This window comes from Montipora foliosa, chromosome 8 (genome assembly GCF_036669935.1).
Source record: "Montipora foliosa isolate CH-2021 chromosome 8, ASM3666993v2, whole genome shotgun sequence".
NCBI classification, from domain to species: domain Eukaryota; kingdom Metazoa; phylum Cnidaria; class Anthozoa; order Scleractinia; family Acroporidae; genus Montipora; species Montipora foliosa.
This window is the reverse complement of record NC_090876.1, coordinates 7278154-7302085: the sequence shown is the minus strand read 5'-3', so window position 1 is coordinate 7302085 and position 23932 is coordinate 7278154. Positions and strand designations below refer to the sequence as shown.

General features: G+C 42.3%; 1 protein-coding gene across 3 annotated transcripts in view; it reads left to right on the top strand.

The window, feature by feature from the left end:
- The first annotated feature begins 60 nt into the window (after positions 1 to 60).
- The window catches only part of LOC137967926 (collagen alpha-2(I) chain-like), a 69455-nt gene continuing 45583 nt past the window's right edge, over positions 61 to 23932 (top strand). Inside the window, exons 1-19 of one of the 3 annotated variants that reach the window (XM_068814527.1) lie at positions 61 to 474; positions 1279 to 1443; positions 2134 to 2477; positions 3089 to 3338; positions 4372 to 4938; positions 6742 to 6900; positions 8581 to 9144; positions 11468 to 11668; positions 13112 to 13440; positions 15052 to 15289; positions 15418 to 15434; positions 16124 to 16165; positions 16591 to 16644; positions 18098 to 18193; positions 19095 to 19193; positions 20912 to 20956; positions 21501 to 21554; positions 22385 to 22438; positions 23751 to 23804. In XM_068814527.1, the coding sequence (XP_068670628.1) occupies positions 276 to 474; positions 1279 to 1443; positions 2134 to 2477; positions 3089 to 3338; positions 4372 to 4938; positions 6742 to 6900; positions 8581 to 9144; positions 11468 to 11668; positions 13112 to 13440; positions 15052 to 15289; positions 15418 to 15434; positions 16124 to 16165; positions 16591 to 16644; positions 18098 to 18193; positions 19095 to 19193; positions 20912 to 20956; positions 21501 to 21554; positions 22385 to 22438; positions 23751 to 23804 (3531 nt within the window). In that variant the 5' untranslated portion in view covers positions 61 to 275. The remainder of the gene's footprint in view (positions 475 to 1278; positions 1444 to 2133; positions 2478 to 3088; positions 3339 to 4371; positions 4939 to 6741; positions 6901 to 8580; positions 9145 to 11467; positions 11669 to 13111; positions 13441 to 15051; positions 15290 to 15417; positions 15435 to 16123; positions 16166 to 16590; positions 16645 to 18097; positions 18194 to 19094; positions 19194 to 20911; positions 20957 to 21500; positions 21555 to 22384; positions 22439 to 23750; positions 23805 to 23932) is intronic. The other 2 variants (XM_068814526.1, XM_068814525.1) reach the window with 2 other exon arrangements.

Sequence of the window (23932 nt, the reverse complement as noted above, 5' to 3'; positions counted from 1 at the left end):
GTGATGAACACAGGGCCCCCAACTGACGACAAGACTTTCATTGCGTCGGGGGAACCTCTCATTTCCACGGCCTGCTTGACTGTGCCGTCGATGATCCTGCAATCTTATCACTTTCGTTTTGCTTAGGGGGAGAAAACATCATCAGTGGAAGCAGCTGAAAAAAAACAAAAAAAAAACAAGAAAAATGAAACCGACGAGATAACCTCCGCTAGCATGGCAGGGGACGACCGAAATAGAGATTCCTGTCAACGTACTGCATACCATGAAACGGTGTCATGTTTCTTCACACAAAGGCCTTTCTCTTTGCTGACCATGACCCCGGAGGCCAGTCGTCGACTCGCAAAAACCAAAATTCATGGATCTTTGAAGGACACATCATAGCTTTCCAATTTTTCCAAATCAAAAAAATGACTCTCTGGCAAGCTGCAGTCATCGGGATTATGTACGGATTCATGATCCAGGGACTGAGCGCACGTAAGTTTTTTGAGTATGTATTCGAAGTTGATCATTAGAGAATACACTGTCATTTGTAGCATACCATCATTCTCATGTACACGAGTTATATCTATTTTCCTAAAAACGTTTGTCTGGTTTAAGGTTAATTTTTGGTTATAAGTTGGCCACAACTGCTTCTCTCGAGTGCCAGAACACATGTACAGTTGTCAAGTTTATACTTTTCCATGCTCAAATAAGCTTGTGAAATCTGTTCTTTGCATATAGCAGCAACATATTTGATTTTTCAAAGTCTTTCTCCCGATATTTATAGTAAAAAACTGTTTAAACAGAAATCTCTGTTAGACAACGAGGCAATTCTTTGTCGTCTTGCGTGAAGATTGCGACTACAGAATAGTAGCGTTTTCCTTTGCTTTGCTACAAAGGTGTGTGATGTAGATAATATCTGGAGCCTACAGAATTTAGTTTTAATTCATAATTACCCCATAAAACAACATTTTAAAAAACTATTTCTCCGATGTCACTGGCAAGATATGGATGTGTTATATGTTGCGTGACATATTAGTAGTCACGCAATTCCTGTCATGTTATTTTGAGTTCGTTTTAGTCCGGGGAATTTGTTTCATTATTGAGCCCTAAATTTAATTTATTGCTGCCTCTGTGATTTTTGGCGAAGTTTTGGTTTTTGGAATTTAGGTGCTCTAGAAAAATGGCCACAATATTCACACTGCCAGTTCTCCTTCAATCAACATGAAGGAGATCAATTTTCTTTGTGATCAAATGTGCACAACATCACAGAGAATAATTTTATTAACGTTATTGCAGAGAGGGAAGTTTGCCCCAAGGTGGCCAAATATGGCGCTGAATGTCCTATGGACCTGGATAATGAGTGTCTGTCAGACCAAGAGTGTTCTGCCAGCAGGAAGTGTTGTCCATCTCCATATGATGATGAGGCTTGTCAACTGCTTTGCTTGGAACCAATATCACAAAGTAAGCAACTTTTACTGTTCTTAGAAATGAGGCTTCTTAAGTATCCAAATGTTTAAATGTGGTCACTTCAGTTTCATGACCATTATCATCATCATCATGTGTCTCCTTACTGCCATAGTCTTCATCATCGTCAGCATTGCTCATATTGTAATCATAATTCTCACCATATCCTCATCCTTGTCATCGTCATCCTGATCCCAACATTGCCATTCCCGTAACCGTCATCATCATAATCGTCATCCACAATTATTCGCATGCATCTCAACCAGTAGGCAAAATTGTACCTCCCTCTACAGAACTACATCCTCTGACAAATTCCTCGAGAAACTCACAATTGCATAGATCTGGCACCTTCGCTGCTTCCCTTTCCTCCTGTTGTTCTTTTAGTGGAATTTTCTTAACAGATCCTGCGAGCCAACGCTGGGATGTGAAAAGGGAGTGTAATGTTATGCAGCCATTGTCGGTGGCTGTAGCTCGCTGGCAAGAGATTTTTTGGTTTCTTAATACTCATGCAGTGACTGGGAATCAAGATTTTCGTTATTCTCTTTGTTTGAATATTTCTCAAGATTATCAGGTGAAATGATGTTGAGCCATTCTTCCCTGAAGTGGCCCCATTGATATGTAAAATTGTCTGGCATTAGACATATAGTCTCTCTCTCAGTACTAAATTTGTTTGTTTACTTCTACTAGCAACGTGTCCTGTGCCGGTAGATTTCGCTTTCATTTTGGATGGTTCAGGTAGCATCTCGTCAAACAACTGGATCATTATCAAGAACTTTGTCAAGCAAATTGTCGACCATTTTGAGGTTTCTACGGATGCATCCCAGTTCGCTATTCTTGAGTACAGTTCTGAGCCTAAGGTCTACCTCAGATTCAATGACTTTTCTGGTGCCCAACTCAATGGTGTCAATGTTAAAAGAAGGGTTGAAGAAATCTTGCAGTCAAAAGGACTGACATTCATAGACAAGGCACTCACTTTAGCCAACCAGGAAATTTTTACAGAGAGAAATGGTATGAGACCTGGTATAAAGAGGGTAAGTTGTCCAAAAACTAAGGAAAGCTAAGCAAACTCTTTTTTAAATCTCTTTTTTTTTAATTTTCAATTTATCAATATATTGTGCAGGGCAAAGTCAAAAATATAAAGGCGTGGTATATAATGTTAATTTAAATTATTTCTAGAGCCGGTTTGATTGGTTCAAACTGATGTCATATTACATTATTCTCCTTGGACAATAAAACGCTATTGGTTCAATAATATTGATGTCAATAATTATTATTGGATGATTGACATAATTTTTGTTTGGCAAATGATGTTGTTTTAGCTAGAGATACATCTTGCCTTGTTCTTTGTAACTGTGAAAGGAAAGGAAAGGAACTTTATTTAAGTGTCTAGTCGTTCTAGCGCTGAAGCGCTAATTGGGGACACTGTAAATTGAAATTAGCAATTAACAGTCGGAAATGCACCAAAAATAATAATAAAAAGTCATGTTCCCATTCGTGGATTGCTATTGCAAAGGATGGGATTGGACTAGAGCTGTTTTGCACCTCAGTCTGCATACTGTAGTAATCTCCATATCATAGCTTGCCTCCTGCAAAAAGCTGAGTCCGGTCGTTCTTCTAAAGCAGTTACCTTTGGTACTTTCAGGTAGCCTTGGTTCTCACAGATGGGACGCAGACTCCAGAACCTTCCCCAGAACAATCTGAGGAGAACCTCTTTGCTGCAGCTCAAAATTTAAGTGACAAAGGTGTGGAAGTGCTTGCTTTAGGAGTAGGAAAGAATGTGAACCCATTCCAGTTACTCACCATTGCTTCAGAGGAAAAGAATCTCTATGTTGCTAAAGTGTTTGATGAACTCTTGGAAATGGTTGGAGACCTTAGTAAGAGAGAATGTTTAGGTGGGTTTTGAGTTTAAATGTTTGACTAAGTAGCCTGACCTCTGGCTGTTATACACAATTGTGGTCTCATTCACACAGAATCCCTTCAAGCTAATCCGGCCAAGACTACCACGTGCTGGAAAGGTCAGACCACAACACCAGGAACTACGTGCTTTAAGTACTCTTTTCGAATAGTGTGTGGGATCTTTAACGCCCCACAGAGTTAATGTACAAGGGCTGTGAGGCGGGACCTCCGGCTCACCGTCCTTATCCGAGAAGACTTGAACGTCTAATCTTTTGCAGATGTGGTTACAAAAGCAGCACTTTCTCCTCAGTTGTTTAAAGACCATGAGTGTTGGTCCGGCTGGAGTTGAACTCACGACCTCCCGCGTGACAGCCCGGTGCTCAACCAGCTGAGCCACCGGTGCGCGGTACAACAGAAAGAAAAATTGAATAAGCAAACAAACGGGGGGAAAGGCATAACGGAGAAGTGATCGTTTCACTTTCTGCATATGGGCCCAACAAATTAACCCATTGCCCACTGTGTTCCTCCTTCATAGCTCAGTTGGGGCAGCATTTTACTCCGGCATCGCAAAGTTCATGGATTTAAATCACGCTGGAGCCACCTGAATTTTTCAGGCCCCAGCTGTTCAAAAGGTGGATAACGCTGTCCATGGGATAAATCATTATCCAGTAGTGGGTAGCGCTATTGGTCTTGCTATGACTTTTCCATTGGATAGTGATTTATCCTGGCGATAGAGCCATCTATCGTTTGAACTGGGGCCAGGTGGCTATAATTATGGACAATAATTGCTTAAATTGTCCAACAAAGTGCAACGATCACTTCTCCCTTACAGAAGTTGTAACTGAATGCTAAAGCACGGTCAACTTAAGGAAATCATTGATTCACTCCACTTTGGAGTCTATGGATATATTTGGCGCAAGCAATTGCAAATATTGGATTAAAGGGGGTGCCATCAAATGCAACTTTTTTGAACAATACGGACATTGAATTTCAACTAAAAACATACCCGCTTACTTTTCTTTCTTGCAGCCTGTTCTGAACCAGTTGACGTTGTGTTCGGAATACCAACGTCACAAACCATTCCAGAAGACCATTTGAAAAATATGGAGAACTTCCTAAACGATATTGTTGACTCCTTCGATATCGACCCGATGAAAGTGCACGTAGGTTTGGTAACTTATAGTAGCACAGCATCAACCACTCTCAAGATCGATCAGTTGTATTCAGCTGATATTCTGAAGGACTTTACGAATGAACTGATTCAAGAAGGAACCGGAGTCAATGTGGTATCTGCTTTGGCAGAAGCCGCTCATAATACCTTTACCATATTTGGTGGAGTCAGACAGTCTGTGCCAAAAGCTTTCGTTCTCCTTGTGCCAGAAGGCTCCGTGAACAATCCACAAGAGGTTTTGGCTGCCGCTGAAATGCTTAAAAGTTTGGGAGTGAAGCTAATAATTGTAGCCGTTGGCCGAGGAATTGACCAGAATCTTTTCCAACTTGCATCTACTCAACCTCATTCCAAGTTCTTCCATAACGTCTCAGATCTTGGGACTCTCTTCACCAAAAGTAGAGATATTGCAGAGTTGGTTTGTAAAGGTAAGACTTTCAAGTAAAGACGGATACAAGGTTTAAAGAGGTCAAAGCTTTGTGTCATTTTATTGTTAACCGTGTAAGAAGTTGTGAATTCAACAGTGCGGCTTCGCGGGCACTCAGGTCTTTGCTGCTCAAATTCCGGTCTTCTCGTATAAGGAAGTGAAAATGAAGGTCCGTCTCACATTCCTTAAGGCCTCTGATTTGGAGCTCACGCTCTGTTGAGCCTACCCTGCCCTTTGGCGAAGCTTATAAATAAATAAATAAATAAATAAATAAATAAATAAATAAATAAGTAAATAAATAAATAAATAAATAAATAAATAAAGTAAAACAATGACAACGACTGCGTCAACGACAAAGCCACAAAGCAAGAATATCATTGGTTAAGAAAAACGAAAAAATATCGTTCCGCACGTGCGGCACGCATTTCCGTGCATTTCTTTGCCGTACTCCTCAAAACAACAATGTGATCGATTTCACCAAATTTTAGGTTTTGACGACAACGTGAGCATGCAACAATGAAACCTTCATTAAACACTTAATAACTGGTCCCTTGGGAAACAGTTCATCTTGTTTGCCGAGAATCTCAATGTTGAGATTCACAGCAAAAAAAGAAAATCGTGCAACGGCAACAGGAACGGCGGTCGTCGGTCAACACTAGGGAGCTATGAATCTCAATGTTTCCCTCGGCTGCGCCTCGGGAAAACGTTAGGGAGCTTTAGCAACGACAACGGCGACGGCAACGAGAACGTCACAAATTTGCATATTTAGTAGGCAAAAACAGTAGCTTTGCACGCTCTGCACGTGCATTTTTCATTTTTGTCTCTTTCTTTGCCGTCGTCTGCAAAACAACAACGTAAAATTGCCAAATTGGAGGATTTATGGACAACGTCAGCACTCGGAGATAAATTTTCATTTTCTCCCCTAAATTAAGCGCCGCTCATAACGGTTTCATTCCTGAGGGACTGCTAAACCTTTGTCATATTAAAAAGCTTGGAATAGTCTCGAAGTGATTGCAATAACGCGAATTTATGTTTTTAGATGACGTTCTCGTTGCCGTTCCCGTCGTCGTTGCTAAAGCTCCCTGTTCGCGGGTAAAAGTGCACTGTTACCCTTTGCCGTCATAGATTTTACACTGTTGCCCGCTCAGAGTCTTTTGGCGGGAAACAGTTTTATTGTTAGATGTCATGTGTCATGTGTCATGTGACCTCGAAGTAACCAATGAGAGCGCGCGCTGCTAAGGGAAAATCTCAGGTGTATAACAATTTCTATTTTTACCCATCCAGTTACAGGATAATTCGCCCGTACTGTACAACGCGACCAAAATGGAATAATCGCGAAATACCTAAGATAGCGCCAAGTTATACTTTGGAGAGACGTTTTCCGTTGTCCTAGCTTAAACTCCCTCTTGTCACGTCGAGGGACTCGTACACTATTGGTAAAGAAAAGGGGACGTATTGTAGTTTCTGATGTAGTGGTCTGACCTTGTAAAAGGGATATTATCAATTTATGACCTTCACTACACCAGGCCCCGAATTCAAGAGGACCTTTCACAGCGGCCTCCGGGTGTCTTTGTATTCTGCCCCGTCACTGCAGTGCGGGAGTCGACGACGTAGGCATTAAAAAAAGAGCTTTTTTTAGTGTATCCTTTTAGCGCATCCCTTGTGCGGGTTGCTATATAAGCACAATAGAAACACAAACTTAGGAGTGAAAGCTTTTGAAAAGTCCTTGATTTTGAGACGAGTATGGTGTATTTTCTGATCTCCAAGTTGAGAATAAACAGTGTCGTATTTTTTCTATGCACAGGTAAAGTTGGCAAATGTCCTCTCCTTTCTCCCCAGCCACCTTCAAGCTGTACGCTATTGGAGAATGAGTGTGATGTGGACTCTGATTGCAAGAGCGGGCAGCTACCCATGTGCTGTCAAGATAGTTGTGGTGAACGATTTTGCGCTTCTCAAATAAGAAGTAGGTGGCTTGTGATCAGAAGTAAAGACAAAATAACAAACGTTGATTGCTGCTCGGTTGGAAAATTCGCCCTCTTCTGCTTCTCAATCATCGGCTGTCAGTCAGTCAGTCTTTCATAGTCAATCCGCCATTGAGTGAGTGAGTGAGTGAGTGAGTGAGTGAGTGGGTGGGTGGTTGGGTGGTTGGTTGGGTGGGTGGTTGGGTGGTTGAGTGAGTGAGTGAGTGAGTGAGTGAGTGAGTGCGTGCGTGCGTGAGTGCGTGAGTGAGTGCGTGAGTGAGTGAGTCTCTTCTCTCTGTCTCTCATTCAGCCAGTCAACTTTTGAAGGCAAAAACAACAAATGGGGTCAGCTTTAAGGTTAAGTTTATCCGTTTGTTAGAGCGAATCTTTCTGACAAAAGGGCTAACACTCGAAACGTCAGCTAACGTCAGCGTCGGTTAATTTAAGGACGGTGCCTAATAATTCAAAGATATTTTTGCCCCGGTTTATGACTATGCAGGAATTGTAGATCTTAACAAGTGTTATTGAAATCCTAAAAGAAAAATTGGGGGTAAGCACGCATTTATCAAGGATTATTCATGAATAATATTTGTAAAAAGCTGTAAAATACAAAGCAATGTATGGCGTTCTTTCTTAAATTGAAGCTTAGTTATCTCTCAAAAATGAATGGTTACCCCCAATTTTCTTTTTGGATACCAAGAGTAGTTACTATGATCTACTTTCTCTGCATAATTTCAAACCGCGCAAAAATGTCGCTGTATTACTAAGCATCACCGATCGGAAACCCAAGTATCGGTGTCATCGTCCGTAACTTTATTACATACTCAACACAATATCGCGTTTTTAATTGGTCAATGACGAATGCATAAATTAGGTTATAGAGTGCCATACGGAAGTTGCCGTGGTAACACAGCAATGGAGTAATTGTGTGGAGTATATAGTAAATAAAATGTTTTGAAAGTCCTCAAAAATTTGAGAACTTTCAAAGCATCACTTGTGCCTGGTGGCCATGTTGGATGGCAAGACCAATGACCGCTGGGAACTAAACTTTATTAGCATCACCCAACTAGTGGACTAATGCAAATGCTGCATTGTGATTGGCTACGCTACTAGAGGACTATTAGTAATAGTCCTCGAGTAGCGAAAAGCGTGACGCTTTCTTTTGTTTTATTCCCAAATAAATATTTCTTCAACTTGCATTTGCTAACTCTATCATTACCTTTTCTGTCCGACTAGTTGGGTGATACTAAAACAATTAGACCCTTCACCCTCAAGGGCCACGGGTCAATAGCCCATTCGGCCTCGTAACATGGGCTATTGACCCGTAGCCCTTGCGGGCTACGGGTCTAATTGTCAATTATTATGCAAATTCTGCGAAGGCGTAGCCTAGTGTTTTTAGACCCGACAAAACACGTGCTGCGAGGCATTTGAACAGGTTCAAAAAGATTCCACAAAATACTTGTCTCTCTGGAGTCCGAACAAGGGTTCAAATATTGAGTGGAGAACATTAGCATACATGGCAAACAAGCAAGGCCTTCTTAGTATGCTTCATATAAAGAATTCTAACGAGGAGCGTTTTATCGGGTTTTAAAGCTCGTACACGTGACCTTTTTTTCGGTGACTGGATAGGCTTTTCCTTCATGAATTATTGATGATTTTTTAAACTTCTTTTGTTCGAACAGATTGCTTTATGCCCCTGGATGTTGCCATCGCAGTGGAGAATTCAGACGCCGTAAGAGGCAGCGATTTTAACGAAATCAAACGTTTCGTCAAAAAACTCATTCGGCGACTTTCTAGCTCAGAGAACAACAACCACTTCGCTTTACTAGAATATGGCGAGAATGCTACCATTTTGACAGATTTTCGAAAATACCGAGACCAGCGTTTCCTGGAAGATCTCATTGACAACGTCACGAAACGGGAAGTCTCCCAGAGAAGGGTCGACATTGCTCTGGAATCGATTAAAGAAAATATTTTTAGTTTGAGGGGAGGAATACGACAAGTACCACGTTACCTTATATTTGTGGCTTCCGATGAATCCACAGCAGATTTTAACGTTTTCGAGGGCGCTGGAAAGGATCTTGGAACATTAGGCGTTACTTTCGTTGCCATAGGAACCAAGCGTGCTGTTCCGGGGGAATTTTTGCAAAAATTGAGTGGTTATAACTCTTTGGTGTACGAAGCTGACGTGCCAAATGAACTAAGTGGCTTGGTCCTAGATGACCTGACCTACAAGATGTGCGTCGGTAAGTATTCTAAATTTATTGGTCCACGTCCGAGAACAATGTTATGTGCGCTCTCTACATCCGCTTGAACGAAAACAAAAGCGAGACATACGAACAAATTAGAGTTGAGGTTTGAACGGAAAAATTTCCATTTTTCTCTGACAGGTTAAAGGGGCCCCTGTGACCAAAAAATCAATTCTTATTTTTCTTTGGATTTTAAACCATGTTAACAAAACACTAAGCGACCAAAGTTTTAAGCCTCGATTTCAAAACACACCTGTTTATTTTAACTGGAATTTTCCTATTTAATTGTCCACCATTACTAACTTTAAGTTCTTGAGAGAGCTGGTTTGAGGAGAAATTGACGTCGAGGACTAGTTTAAAAATTCAATGCGTGTGTACGCCGAAGAATTAATATGCAGCACGGGAGTTTTGGGCGTTCAGACTTTTAAAATCTCCTTTGCATTTATAATAAACTGCATTCACACGCTGAAATTTTAAGCTGGTGAGCCTTTGACGTCACTTTTCCCTGGATTCAACCCTCTGAGGTCCAATCAGTCAATTTTGAACGTGAGTAATGGCGGACCGTGAAATCCAAAACTTACACTCAAAGTAAACGGCCTTTGGTTAAAAATCAAAGCTCAAAATCTTGCCAGATAGTTGTTAAGCAAACACACTTTCAAAATTTGAAGAAAAAAAGAAAATGATTTTTTTGTTCACAGGGGCACTTTAAGTGAAAGGGGTGAAAAATTGAGCCGCAGGCCTATTCGAGCTTTTCCCTGTTTCTAAATGCTATTCGTCACCGTTATGACTTTTTTTAGACTACACAAGTCTTTCTCGATTTTTCCACCTCGTTTCCGTCGTGCAACATTAAAAATAAATTGGTGCAAGCGGTTTTAGAGAAGAAATACAGAATGAATGATTTTACGTGTTCACGTTGTCGCCAAAACGTCAAATTTGGTGATCTCACGTCGTTGTTAGGGTGCAAAACACCGCGCTGCAAAAAAGTGTATTAAAATGCGTGCCGCACGTGCAGCACGTGCAACACGATTCTTTTTCCTCTTTTAACCAATGACATCACCGTTTTGTGAGGTTTTCGTTGCGATATCCACCGTCGTTTCCTTATCTCCCTAATTGCGAGCTCATGTTTATCCCGCATCACCCTGCCAGAAGAGCCTTTCTTAACACGATGATAAAGAAAGGACTCTGCAGAAATCCTTTTACGTCTTTATTGAGTATTCGCAAGCAGTTGCCTTGAGAAAGTTTAAAACCCAGGCAAAGTCTCGATCGCGCTCCTACGCGCCTTATTGATTCTCTTACTGAAGGCTCAATTTTGACCTTCGCCTTGTCAAAAAATATGATGCTCACGCTGCGTAAACCGGTCTGACCGGAGTGACTAGCCCAGTAACGTGGCTGCGTCGAGTTGAAAGACTTGACACCCTTTCTGCGGAGCCTCTCTAGTGAGTTTTAGAGAGGCTCTACTCGCGTGGTGATCCCGCATGCATGCCAAACCAAACGAAAACTAGGAGACAGAGACGGTGAGTCAGGCAAATGACCGAGTCCCTTCATGTTAATTTTACAACATTTATTTGTAAAGAGGTAAGCCTTTATCCATTAACGTCTGCATCTACAAGACACCATTTGAATTCACTGGAGCGCAACAACATGGTGACGAAATAGCTCCTCAGGCGGCACGCTTTGCCTATGAGCACACTTTGAAAAGTATTTCCTTTTCTATTTCATCTGGTCTCGGTTATTCAAAAGGTGGATAAGGCAAAATCAATAGAGTTGTGTAGTGGATAGTGATTTATCTAGTAGATGGCGTTATGCACCCTTTGAACGACTGGGGCCTGGAATCAAGTTAACGGAAATTTACATATCGTTATGGCTGGCGTTGGTGTTTCTGCCAGAGTACATTCTCAGAGAAAGTTGTGAGTACACCCTTTCTGCTTAGGCCTTGCCCCCTTTTTCTCCGTTTACCCGCGCCGGGACTAAACAAACGGCAAACAAAAAGAAAAAAAGAAGCAATCTCAAAAACCAGTTTCAAGCTGCAGGAAAAGTCGAGTGGCAGTGGGCAGAAACCAACCTCGACCTCAGAGAATGGACAGCAACCAGAAGAAGCTTGTTAACATACCCCCCCCCCCCCCCACCCCCTCCCCTCCACGCGGACTGAAAGCTTCTCTTGTCATGTTTACTCAGGGGTTAAAGTTACAACTGAAGATCCGTACGGGCAAAACTAACGTCCATATCTTAGATTAAAACACCCGAGCTGTCGTCTGGTACTTTGTCTGCATGATTTATTGGTAGTGGAAAAACTTCTTTAGCCTTTCCATGTTTTTCCTAGACAAACCCGGAAAGTGTCCTACAGTTGATACACCGGATCCACTTTTGTGTCAGTCGCTGGATCCCACGCCTGGCTCTGTTCTTTGTGGGTATTCAGCGAAGAATGGTGGATCAGCTGACGACTCAGACTGCCCCGGAGAGTCTAAATGCTGTTTGGATTCTGACACGGGCTGTTTTCAAGTGTGTATCCTGCCAGAGAACGGTAAAGACAAAAAAGTAGATTTGAAGAGCATGGTTAATATGTGGCTGCAGGAGCCCCATGACTAGGAGTGAACAACTCCCACACTAAGCCACGACATTTTTACTGACCGATCTATTTTTAGACCACCATTTCCGCAAAAAAAAAAAAAAAACAAAGGCAGGTCTGCTTCGGTGGCGCAATGACGTCAATTCAGTTGCTTGTGATTGGTCATCGGGCTCCTGCGAGAGTCTCATTCGCGGGAAATTCAAAGTAAAAATAAATCGATCTGTAAAAACGGTGTGACAGGAATTAATTAACAATTATTGGACGAGGTTGAGCAAAATATCGTGATTTGTCAGTGGCGCGCATATCAATTATTTGCCGAAGCCGAAGGCTGAGACAAATAATTGATCTGCGAGACAAATCACGATATTTTGCGATAACCGAGGTCAATAATTGTTTTATCATTCGATCAAGAGCATGGTTACTATTGCGCATGAGCAGAATATTTGCAGCAAAAACGGATTTAGACGGTATTACGCATGAGCAGACCATTATTTGTAGGCAGTTATTTGCAGGTCACGTGGTGGGCTCCCAGCCAATGAAAATGGGGGAAAAATCCATCGAATGATAATGGCTGTTGTTCGCTGCTTGTGATGGGCTCCCGAGGGGTTTTTTGTGTTTCCTTTCTGCGATGAATACATTAGTGTTTTATTTCTGTAGGGAGCTTTCAATCACATAAATGGTTTTCAGAAAGGTCCTAAGGAGCACAGCTCCGAACTGTGCCAGATGCAATTAGCTGGCGGTCGATTTTGATGAGGGAGGGAAATGGAGTACCCGGAGAAAAACCCTCATATGACTGCAGAGGTGGGAGACAAGGTTGATGATCACTACGTCATCCTGACTCTCATTCTGACTCCTATACATAAGTCACATTGTGAAACTGAGTAAAAGACAGTTTAAAAATTGATGGTAAGGTCGACCAATCGAAATGATTAGCACGAGTGTGATGCTCCAATTTGCGTTTGTCATAAGGGGCTCCCCAGCTTAGCGCTATCATTTCGTATCATGTTTTTGCTCTTTTGTCAAACTATTACCGTTTCGACCCGATTTACAGGAACCTTGTGAATTCCTACTCATGGATGATCCTGGAATTTATAAAGCAAGTTAAAAGTTTAGGTCGTGATTGTACGAATTAAACGTCTCGGTCCTATGTTCACTTGACCCGTTTTCAGACGAAAAAAATGTAAGAGATGGTTAGGTTAACTGAATTTTCTCTACATGGAGAAATGTCTGAATCCATCTTTTTGTTCGCGCCTGAACACTGCTTGATATATCAACCAATAAACGCATAGCTGTTTCGCTCGAACAAGACGCCCTTTGAATCTATCCTGTTTCCCGGCTCGGTCTAACTTCACTACACGATTCTCTGCTATTAACACGTAAGGCCTTTTTCTGTTTCAGTTTGCGACAAAAAGTTTGATTTGACCTTAGTAATCGAAAGCTCGCCTGAGATGATGAAGGTGAAAGCATTCGCGAAGCATTTGCTCGACGCCTTTGATGTCGCAGATGGCGGCACTCAAGTGGCTGTTGTCAGCTATGGGTCCAAGCCCACTGTTCACGTGCTTTTTGACTCATTCAGTGGACCAGCTCTAAGCCCTAGGATCATTAAGGACTCAATCGATGAGATTGATTTCCAGGATAATTATACTGTGTCACCGAGTGATGCTCTCGCTGAAGTGATGGATACCGTCTATGCAGACGGCAATGGAGCTCGCAATGACACAAATAAGGTGATTGATCATAGGTTTAGCATTTTGTTTGATTAAAAAAGAAAAGTTTGATTTAACACCATCTTTGTCATCATCGAATTAATTTGTAAAATTTGTTTGTTTACCCACGGAACACCTTAAGAGCGCTCGGGAGCTCATTCAACATGTGTCCGTGCATTCCGGATCGAGTTGGAATTTGGCAGTGTTGGTTTTTCTGGAGAGGGGAAAACCGGAGAACCCGGAGAAAAACCTCGCGGAGCAAGGAGTGAACCAACAACAAACTCAACCCACATTTGACGCCGAGGCTTATTTCCCTTTCGTAAACGGTCGTTGCCATTTCTCAGAACGGTCGTTGCCATTTCTCAGAACGGTCGTTGCCATTTGAAACGGTCGATACCATTTTTTAGCTCTGAATTACACTCATTAGGTCTAAGAACTCAAAAGGTTGCGGTTACTGGGAGTTGTGTCTCGCTGGTCATATGAGTTAGGGTTCGGGTTAGGGTTCTGTTTAGGGTGAGGGTTAAGAACCCGAGTTCGAGTCTTGAAATTTTTGGACTCTTTTTTTCTTCCAGTTTTTCTTTTATAAGTGTTTTTTTCCCTTTTTGGTCTTAATTTTTGTTAATATTTTTTCTTAGTTTGTTTCTTTTAATTTTCTTTGAAGTGAAGTGTGTAGTCGACCGTTATAAATGGCATCGACCGTTTCAAATGGCAACGACCGTTCTGAGAAATGGTAACGACCGTTTCAAATGCAACGACCTTTTACGAAAAGGAAATTTGCGACGCTGAGACCGAGAATCGAACCCGGACCACATTGGTGGGAGGCGAGTGCTCTCACCACTGCGCCACCCCTGCTCCTGTTGCGCTTGCTCAGAATGAAAAACTGGTACCCGTCGTATTTCTCGTGTTCCAATCGTAAGGTTGCTTTCATCATCGTCATCGTCATCGTCATCGTCATCGCCTTCGTCATCATCTTCATCGTCATTATCATCGTCATCATCATCGTCGTCGTCGTCCTCATCGTCATCATCGTCATCATCATCGTCATCGCCTTCGTCATCATCTTCATCGTCATTATGATCGTCATCATCATCGTCGTCGTCGTCCTCATCGTCATCATCGTCATCATCATCGTCATCGCCTTCGTCATCATCTTCATCGTCATTATGATCGTCATCATCATCGTCGTCGTGTCATCATCGTCATCGTCAATATCGCTATCGTGATCGTCATCATCATCGTCGTCGTCGTCATCATCATCGTCATAGTCATCATCATCGTCATTATCATCATCATCATCGTCATCGTCATCATCATCATCACCATCATCTGCGCTTGCTCAGAATGAAAAACTTAACTGGTTAGGTAACCATAGTTTCTCTCGAGCTCCAATCTCATCATCATCATTATCACCTTGCCCATCATCATCATCATCATCATTGCCAGCTTCAGAAGGGCGTCAATAACCTTGCCTTTTCATCAAGCACTAACATTTTCATTTTTGCTTTTTACATAATCAGTCGCATTTCGTTAATTTTCGATTAAAAGATACAATTTAATTCGAAAAAAAAAGGATACGTAATCTTTTCCAAAGACTTTACCATTATCCATTCATTTAATAATGTTTCTTATTAGACAGTTGTTCTCATAACGGAGGGAATATTCTCCGACCCAGTTGCAGCCGAGGAGGCCGCTCTCCGAATTAGAGTCAAGTCTGCTGATCTGTTTGTAGTTGCGATTGGCGATAATCCAGACGTAGACACCCTAGCTAAGATTGTTTCTCCGCCGGCTGAGAAGAATGTGTTCTTGACAACCACACCCAACGCTTTACAGGCGAACCTTAGAGGAATCACGGATGCCATTTGTAAAGGAGGTAAGCTGTATGAAATTGTCGCTCAATGGGCAGCAAAGGTGTGCAGTGAAGTTAAAAAAAAACCATTTTCTTATCGTTTGCGTGGGTTGAACTCATTTCCCCCCCTACTTTTGGTTTTTATTTTTCAGCTGAGAAAATGAAGACGGTAAGGATTCTATGTATTTACATAATTGAATTCTCTTCGATCTTTTTTTCTAATTTTCACGTTTGGAGGAGTGTGAATCAGGTTCCAATTTGAGAAATTTCAGGTTAGTATTTTGAATTATTTTAACTGATTTTCTTGGAAGAGTTGACTGTAACCGTAAGAGCATATAGCCTACGAGCAAGCTGTCTCGAGGGGGTGGGGGACGAAAGAGGTCCTCCCCCTCCCATTTAGAGAGCTTGCTTGAGGGCTAAAGAACATACCACTTTATCATATGTGATTATACCTGACAACAAATACTAGTGCATGTAAATTGATCAGATAATTGATTTCTTTCCCCAGGTTTCAGTAAATATTCTGGGGAAGATATTGGATAATTTTCTTGATTAGCAGAGAAAAAAAATACTCTCTGGAAATCAAGAAGTCATTGAATATGTCACATAATGTCACGATACATAACATTATGTGGTTGATTGCAATTGCCTTCCATATCAGTGAAAATCACGTGATGATTTCTTTCATACTGGTTTTATTTGTATCAGTTTGTTAATTCAAGTAAGACAGTAGTGTAAATTGAGTTATTTTTACAAATCACGGCTTGTGGTAGAATTTGTTCTCACCCTTCAAATTGTAGAAGGCGAAATTTTAATCCTAGAAGCTCCAACTCACGAAAGGATTTTTTTCCCTTGCAGGTCATTGGTCCACCTGGTGATCCGGGACCTCCAGGCCCTCCGGTAATTACATGACTAGCTCCGTGAGCGGGCAATATGAACCAAATCCCGCACCGTGATTGGCTACCTGAGCGGGCAAGATGGAGCTATACTGCCCGCTCGGGATTTCTCGCTTAGTCCCGCAAGATCCCGTATAATGAATTCTTTATTGACCAAACTTGTTCGGTCAAGATGGCTGGATATTGACCTCGTTCTTTTTTTGCGTGTTTATGGACCTCGACTTCGTCTCGGTCCATAAACACGAAAAAAAAGAACTTGGCCAATATCCAGCCATCTTGAGCTCACGCTTGGACAATAACCCATATGTATATATATCCCAGTCATAGTTGACTGGTGTAGTATTCCATACCGTGACTCGATTTAAAAAGGCACGGATGACAATAAACGTGAAACAACCATAACTGATGCGAATTTCAATACAATTGCAGGGACCAGCCGGACCTCCGGGAGCAATAGGAGAAAAAGGAGATTCGGGTGATCCGGTGGGTAATGAGATCTAGAACACGTGCAAGACAATATAGACAATTTATTCAGATGCAAACCTAGGACGCTCATTACTTATTCGAATACATACTGTAATTTATAATTGATTGAAGTGAGCCTGTGTAGCTGGTCGTTGTGTTGTTGCGGAACGCAAGATGTCTCGAGTGGCGAAGCCGCGAGAAGGCTGGGGCGTTCTGCAACGACAGAAGCACCATCTACGCTGGTCAGAGTGAAGTACGATCGTCCGGGTTAGTGTAGTCCTGAGAAGGACTGTTTAGGGTGACATTGACTGACGTTTTGACAACCTGAGCGGAAGTCACGTAATTTGTGTAACATCAGTGTATGGTATAAACACCCTGGTCGTTGATGTTAGTGGTCGACTATCAGTTAAGCTTTGTTGTCATTGGCTGTGAAGACTGTAAATAGTGATTAGTGCCTTTCGGTCCGTCTGAGTCGAAAGTCTGTATGTGTATTGTAGATAGGCTAGGCATTGTTACTGGAATGAGTCGGTCAGTGCGTCGTCGGTTTGTTGTTGATGTCGTCGATAAGTCGTTGTTGTTGTTGTTCCGCCCAGGTTGTCGAAAATTCAGTCAGTGTCACTCTAAACAACCCTTCTCTGGACTGCACTCATCCAGACGATCGTACCTCACTAAATTTTGATGTGGCTCCTTGAGTTCAAACCATCTTCGATTTTGCCGGTAATTTTGTTGTTTCTGATACACTTTTATTATATTTTTGACAAGGCGAAAGTCAAAATCGAGCCTTCAGTACGAAAATCAATTTGGCATTTAGGAGTGCGATCGCGACTTGACCTGGATTTGAAACTGTCTCCAAGCAACGGCTTGCACATGCTCAATAAAGACTTAACACGATTTCTGCATAGCCTCTCTTGCACCCCCCCTGGTGAGTTTTAGAGAGGCTTTTCTCTTTCTCTTTCTCGTCGAAGATAAGAAGGGCTCTGCTGGCGGGGTGACAACACAAAGCCAAAACGAGATCTTTTATTAATGTCGACAGTTTCGATAGCTGTCGGCCATCTTTATCAAACCGTACACGGAGTGAAACTAAATGTCATGGAGTGTTAAATATCACGTGAAAAACTAAAATATAGGAAGAGGGGGGCAGACCAGCTACTGTAGCTCCCATCTGGTCACAAGTGACTCCCACCAAGGAACCAGGAAGTAGGGGGGGGGGGGGGGAAGGGATAGAGGAGGAGAACCACAACATGACATTCTGCGCCAAAACGTTGCCAATTAATATTTCATAAGGTCATATTTAACGTTCCATGTCATTTCACTCAGTGTAAGTTTTGACTGTCAAGATTTTGTTTTGAACCTATGTAATAATTCTCCTAATCCTTTAATTCTCGTTAGCTTCGTGCAGAGTTTTGTGAAACGGGTCCCACTGATAACATCTAAAACTTTCTTATCTTTTTATTTTGATTTTAATTCACAGGGTGAAACAGGACCTCCTGGGCCTCCGGGGCCCCCTGGACCACCGGGACCACCGGGGCCCCCAGTTGAAGGGGGATCGGGGCCAGGCCCCTCAAATGTGAGGATTATTTCATGTCATTTTGTTGAGCGTTGTATTTCCTTTCATGGAGTAAATTTTAAGCATGGAAGTCATTATGTCGTCCTTTGATGTCAGAAGTAGGTAGTTTAAGTTATGAAATGACTGTGAACGGCGGCAATGACGCCACAAAACAACAATATTGGTCTAAAGGGAAAAAATAACCGTGCTGCACGTGTAGCATGCATTTAAGCACATATTTTTGCTGTACTCTGCTTAACAACAACGTGAAATCACCAAATGTGAGGTTTTGACGGCAACTTGAGTATACAAATAATCTATTAGCGAACACACACATAGGTGACGTCATCATGAAACATTTTTGATTCTTTATTATATAAAACAAGTAGGTTCCATGTTACCGTGCGTCTGTTCAGTAATAGATCACAGATGACGTCAAAATGTGGCTTGTACTTTGGTTAGAAGAGCACGGAACGCGTCATCAGAAAGGAACGCGAGAATGCGAGAAATTTACTCACAATTTGTTCATGGAAGTTTGGCAGTGTGGAAATGTGGAAGTTTGGCAATGTGGGTTAGGGTCAATACCACACTGCCAAACGTCCAAACTACCAAACTTCCACACTACCACACTGCCAAACTTCAAAGTACTAATTATTTGTGAGTAAATTTCTCGCATATGCATTTCTTTCTGATGACTCGTTCTGTGCTCTTCTACCCGAAGTAAAAGCCCATAATGTGGTTTCTGAGCCCATTTGCCAAACCAACATTGTGGCAGGGCAAGGTATTGTTAAGTGTTTCAACAATTTTGTCCGTTGGAGTTGGAGTTGTAGGCTGCGTTTAGGATTCGAGACATCTCATGTGTTACTCGTGTGTTGTGAACCTGACAAGCGATGTTTTGTGACTTTTTCATTATATTGTTTAGCTAGGTGCTGGTGAAAAGGGCCCTCGCCCTGGACCTATTAGTGGTGAGAAAGGCCCTCTGTCTGGCCCAATTACGAATCGACCAGTGGAGCCGATAAAGGTGAATAGTGTTGTTGTAGAGCTGAGAATTTTCACCAATTGCGCACGTCATCATTTGTCCAGAAATAGATGCTCGACGATTTCAACAAGCTTAACTGATCAGAGTGTAATGTAAAGTGCTAAGTTTCTACCCCATATGGACCATGTGAGCGTTAGCCCTACTAGTGGAAATGGGCCCACACAAGGACAGAGAAAAACTCTGACCAGGGTGGGAATTGAACCCACGACCTTCGGGTTAGATCAGCGCTGCTCTACCGACTGAGCTACAAGGTCAGACGGGAGCAGGCCGTCGGAACTGAAGATGTTAAAGTCACGGCAATGAACATGTACAAGTACAAGGAAGGATTACGTTTTTGCAAACGTTGGCCGTGTAGCACTTATATTTGAAAAGACTTGACTGATTAGAGTGCAATGTGAAGTGCTAAGTTTCTAACCCATATGAACCATGTGAGCGTTAGCCCTACTGATGGAAATGGGCCCACACAAGGACAGAGAAATACTCTCTTCAGGGTGGGAAAGCGTCACGAAGTGTCCCCTCGCTCTCAGTCCTCCCCAACTTCAACGGAACTCGCATCTGGGAAGTGTCATAAACTGTCTCCCAAACTCCAGTCCTCAAGTTAAGATAAACAGCCGCAGTTACCCTCAACAAAAAATAGGGCTCATTAGCCCCTACTGGAAAGGGGTAGCAAATGCTTAGGCTTAAAAGAGAAACTTCGTGTTGGGTATCAAATATTGGCGTTCATCAAATGGGCCTTAATTACACGTCCGCCATGTTGAGTTCCAAGGGATTGAAAACTTTGCTTTTGACCCACCGAAACTCGTTCCCAAACGTTTCAACTCGAGGCTCAGGGTACAAAATCGGAAGACCTTAGACAGCAATGACCAGAACCAAGGTTGCTGACCAGCGGTTTTCGTTAAAACAATGGTTTGCTGGGGGTGCTCAGTCTCGCGGGCTCAGAAAACCTGGTTGTTGTCATTGCGAAATCTGTTGCCTATGACCAATATGGCCGCTGCGCAAATACGGCCCATTACATGCATTCCTCGACATAAGTGTCATCATTGGTTATCTTGATGTCACGTGACACCTCAGAGTAACAAGTGTTTACCGCCAAATATTTTTGTGTGAGCGACATCGCCAAACTGATTTTTTTACGTCAGAGCCCAATATAGCAATTAGCAACCGTACTAGCAGTGAAAGGACATGAACAAAGAAGCGATTCACAAAATGTCACAAAAATCAGTTTTCGACATGAATTTTTGCCATTTCAATAGGCCACTTCGGAAAATACCATAATACTCTTTGTTTGTCTCCCCAAATTTTGCATAAGCATTGTTTTTGTTTTCTCTTGGGACCATTGTAAGCCCCAAGAGAAACTGGAAACAATGCGTATGCAAATTTTGGGGGGACAAACAAAGAGTATTATGGTATTTTCCAAAGTGGCCTATGTTGACTACGAATGTTCGGTTGAGCGGTTTTGGTTCCAAATTTGGTAGAAATCCCGACGAGGCTCGAGCGTTTGCGGAATTAGACGCAATCAGATAAGTGTGATCACAAATTCTAAACAAACAAAGAAAAATCTATGTACCATTAAAAGTAATGGTAGACTTTTCAGTTGAGGCTTTAGTTCGTTAATTCGTGTGAATTAACGTATGTTGATATTTAAGATTCCCTAATAGTCCCCAGAAAAATAACGTTTTGACTGTTTTATCAATCCTTAGGGTCCACCAGGTAAACCGGGCTTGCCTGGTCCACCAGGACGGCGAGTAAGTTGAAATGTTCATTAATTAAGTAATCTACTTTTATTCAGAACTGTGTGCTTCAATTTACCACTTTCGAATTCTCACGGCTGGACTGGATCTAGCATGAAATGGAGGCTAATGCAGGCAAATTGCACTAACCTCCATTTCATGCTAGATCCAGTCCAGCCGTGAGAATTCGAAAATGGTCTATTTGGAGTCATCGTCGTATCATAGTTAATTGAGGGACTGGTTATGAAACCTCAAAACCTCCAAAAGCGAGAACAAGGTTGTCGCAATCGAGGTTGAAACGACGGTGATCCTGCACAATCTTTTGTTTTCGTTTTGCACGGGTTTGCAAATTAGATGCGCATAATTTAATCGCAGGATTTGATTGGTTATCTTCTAGAAAAAAGGTGTGTTTCGTGCAGGGTCAAGGCCAAAAATACGGACAAAAACGTGAAACAAAGGAACTTGTTGAGTTTCATAACCATCTCCATGCATTAACTGTGGTCATAACTATCTGCAATTGATTGGCTGCTTAGGATAATTTCTGTTTTCTATTTCTCAGGGTCAAAGAGGTGTCCCTGGAAGTAGAGGTCGATTTGGCACGAGAGGAAAGATGGTAGGTTAGGCGCCACGATGATAATGCACAGCGGTTTGTTGTAGCATTTGTGCGTCTGCATTCAGTTTCAATATGAATTCCCCAACGTTTGTTTTGGATTGCAATAAACAGGCAGTTTTACTCCTTTTTCCTCTTTATCGGCAATTCACGAGTACGATCAACTTTTGACATCTGGTTTGTGAATCTGAAATTAGCTCGATGTTTTGACGACAGTGCAGAATAGCATAAGGTCCTATCTAGTAGTAAGGTAAGCGCTATCCGAGCCCAACACGCCGGAGCTTATCCCCGGTTCCCTTAGCATGAAGCGACAAGGACTATTTCCACTCCCCCCTGGATGGGATACTAGTCCATTGCAGGGTTACCCCCAGCATTTCACCGGTACCCATTTATACACCTGGAGAGAGGCATCGTGGGAGTAAAGTGTCTTGCCCAAGAACACAACACAATGTCCCCAGCCAGGACCCGAACCCGGACCACTCGATCCGGAGTCGAGCGCACTAACCACGAGGCCACCGCGCCCCCCAGTAGGACCCGACAGTGGCCGACAGTGACTATGGATTGTTGCTAATCTTCCTTTGTATCGATCTGATAGAAACATACTGCATTGATTATCAAAAAGTGATTTCAGGTTTCCTCTCCCAAAAATACCATCCCAGTTATCCCAATCAGCGTAGGCCTCGCCTTCGTTAGCTCTTCAAATTAGAATTTGCTTTGCGGTTCGTGGACGCCGTGCATCAGTCTCGCCTCCGTTCACAAGCCAGAAACTCTGCCACGACTGTAAATCGAATAACTTGGTGCAAGTATTCATAGGAATATGTTAAATCCCACAGGGCGAAACTGGACATCCAGGTCTTTCGGGTTTACCAGGGAGGCCAGGGTTGGATGTAAGTAAGAAAACAAGATGTACTTTTTTTCAATGATTAAGCTTTTTATTGACGAGAGTTGCGCGAATGGGGTGATTGTCTAAAACTTGCCACCCGATTGTTAAAGGTTACTATGCGTCAAGTGATTCAACCATGCTGCACCAGCTTGCACACTTCAAGTGAAATCAAGTGAAATAAAGTGAAGATAGTTTTAAGAGAGGAAAAACGCTAATTGAGCATTTTAGAGCAGACTACAGAGCAGAGCCTTCGGGTGCTAGTATCGAATCCAGAGCACAGGACAGGTACAGGTCTCAGGCCACAGGTCACAAGTCACATGTCATTTTTTTACCAATACAGAAATAACCCTAACCGTTCACAAATGCTTACATTAGGCCTAAAAACTTTTGTTTAGGCGTAATTAGGCCTAAGATTAGCTTTAATGAATGTTTATGATTCTTTTGATTCTTTCTGTTTTCTCTACTTACACAAATCCCATAATACAGCTCTTTTACCCCTCCCTCCCCCCCCCCCCCCAAAAAAAAAATTATAATAATAAAAAAATTATAATAATAATGCATAATCATTGTTTGCAGTTTCTCCGGGGACATGAAGATGTCCCAAGAGAAATCGAAAACAATGCCTATGCAAATTTTGGGGGAATAAAAGAGTTGTATTAATGGATTTGTGCAAGTAGAGAATGGTGAAACAATGACCTGTGACCTGTGTTTTGTACCTGCCGCAGAGAACATTGAAAGAAGGGGAATGCTCAATCTTACTCCTATTTTGAAAAGCGATTCTAGTCTTCGCCATGCCTACAGTTTTTAAAACAAGTTTTACCCTGAGTACCTCACAGTAAAAAAGTCTCAATGAATCCATTTCATCCATCCACCCACCCATTCGCCAACTCGTCCGAATAGAGAGTAATTTCTTGATCAGTGTTAACTAATTTATATACAGATTTTATGTAAATCAAATTTGAGTTTTTTTTTTTGCATTTTGATTTGATAAAATGCTGTGTTGAAATGAAGATATGCATCCGTCCGTCCGTCCGTCCGTCAGTCGGTCGGTCAGTCAGTCAGTCAGTCAATCAGATAATCAGTATATCAACCAGTCCGTCCGACCGCCCGTAAGACAGTCAGCCCCATCGAACCAACCAACCAAGCGATCAATCAAGTGTCAAGTAGGATCTCGTTTAACTATATCCACGCGAAGAACTTGGTAACCCGCCAATGTACAAAGGCATTGCGCGTTTTAGGGTCGTCCCGTCCTTTGAATCTTTGCCCTGTTTTGTCTTTCTATATGTATGCTTAAAATAGACCAACGATTTTTTTAGGGGGTGGAAGGTAAGCGAGGCAATCTGGGGAGACCTGGGGAGCCTGGGCCAAAGGTAAGTCACTTAACGATAAATTTAACGAAGGCAACGAAGAGTTTTTAAGGGCCGATTTACACGGTACGATTTTTGTCGCATGCGACAATGACTTACGACAGGCCAACGACATGATTTACGATTGTTGT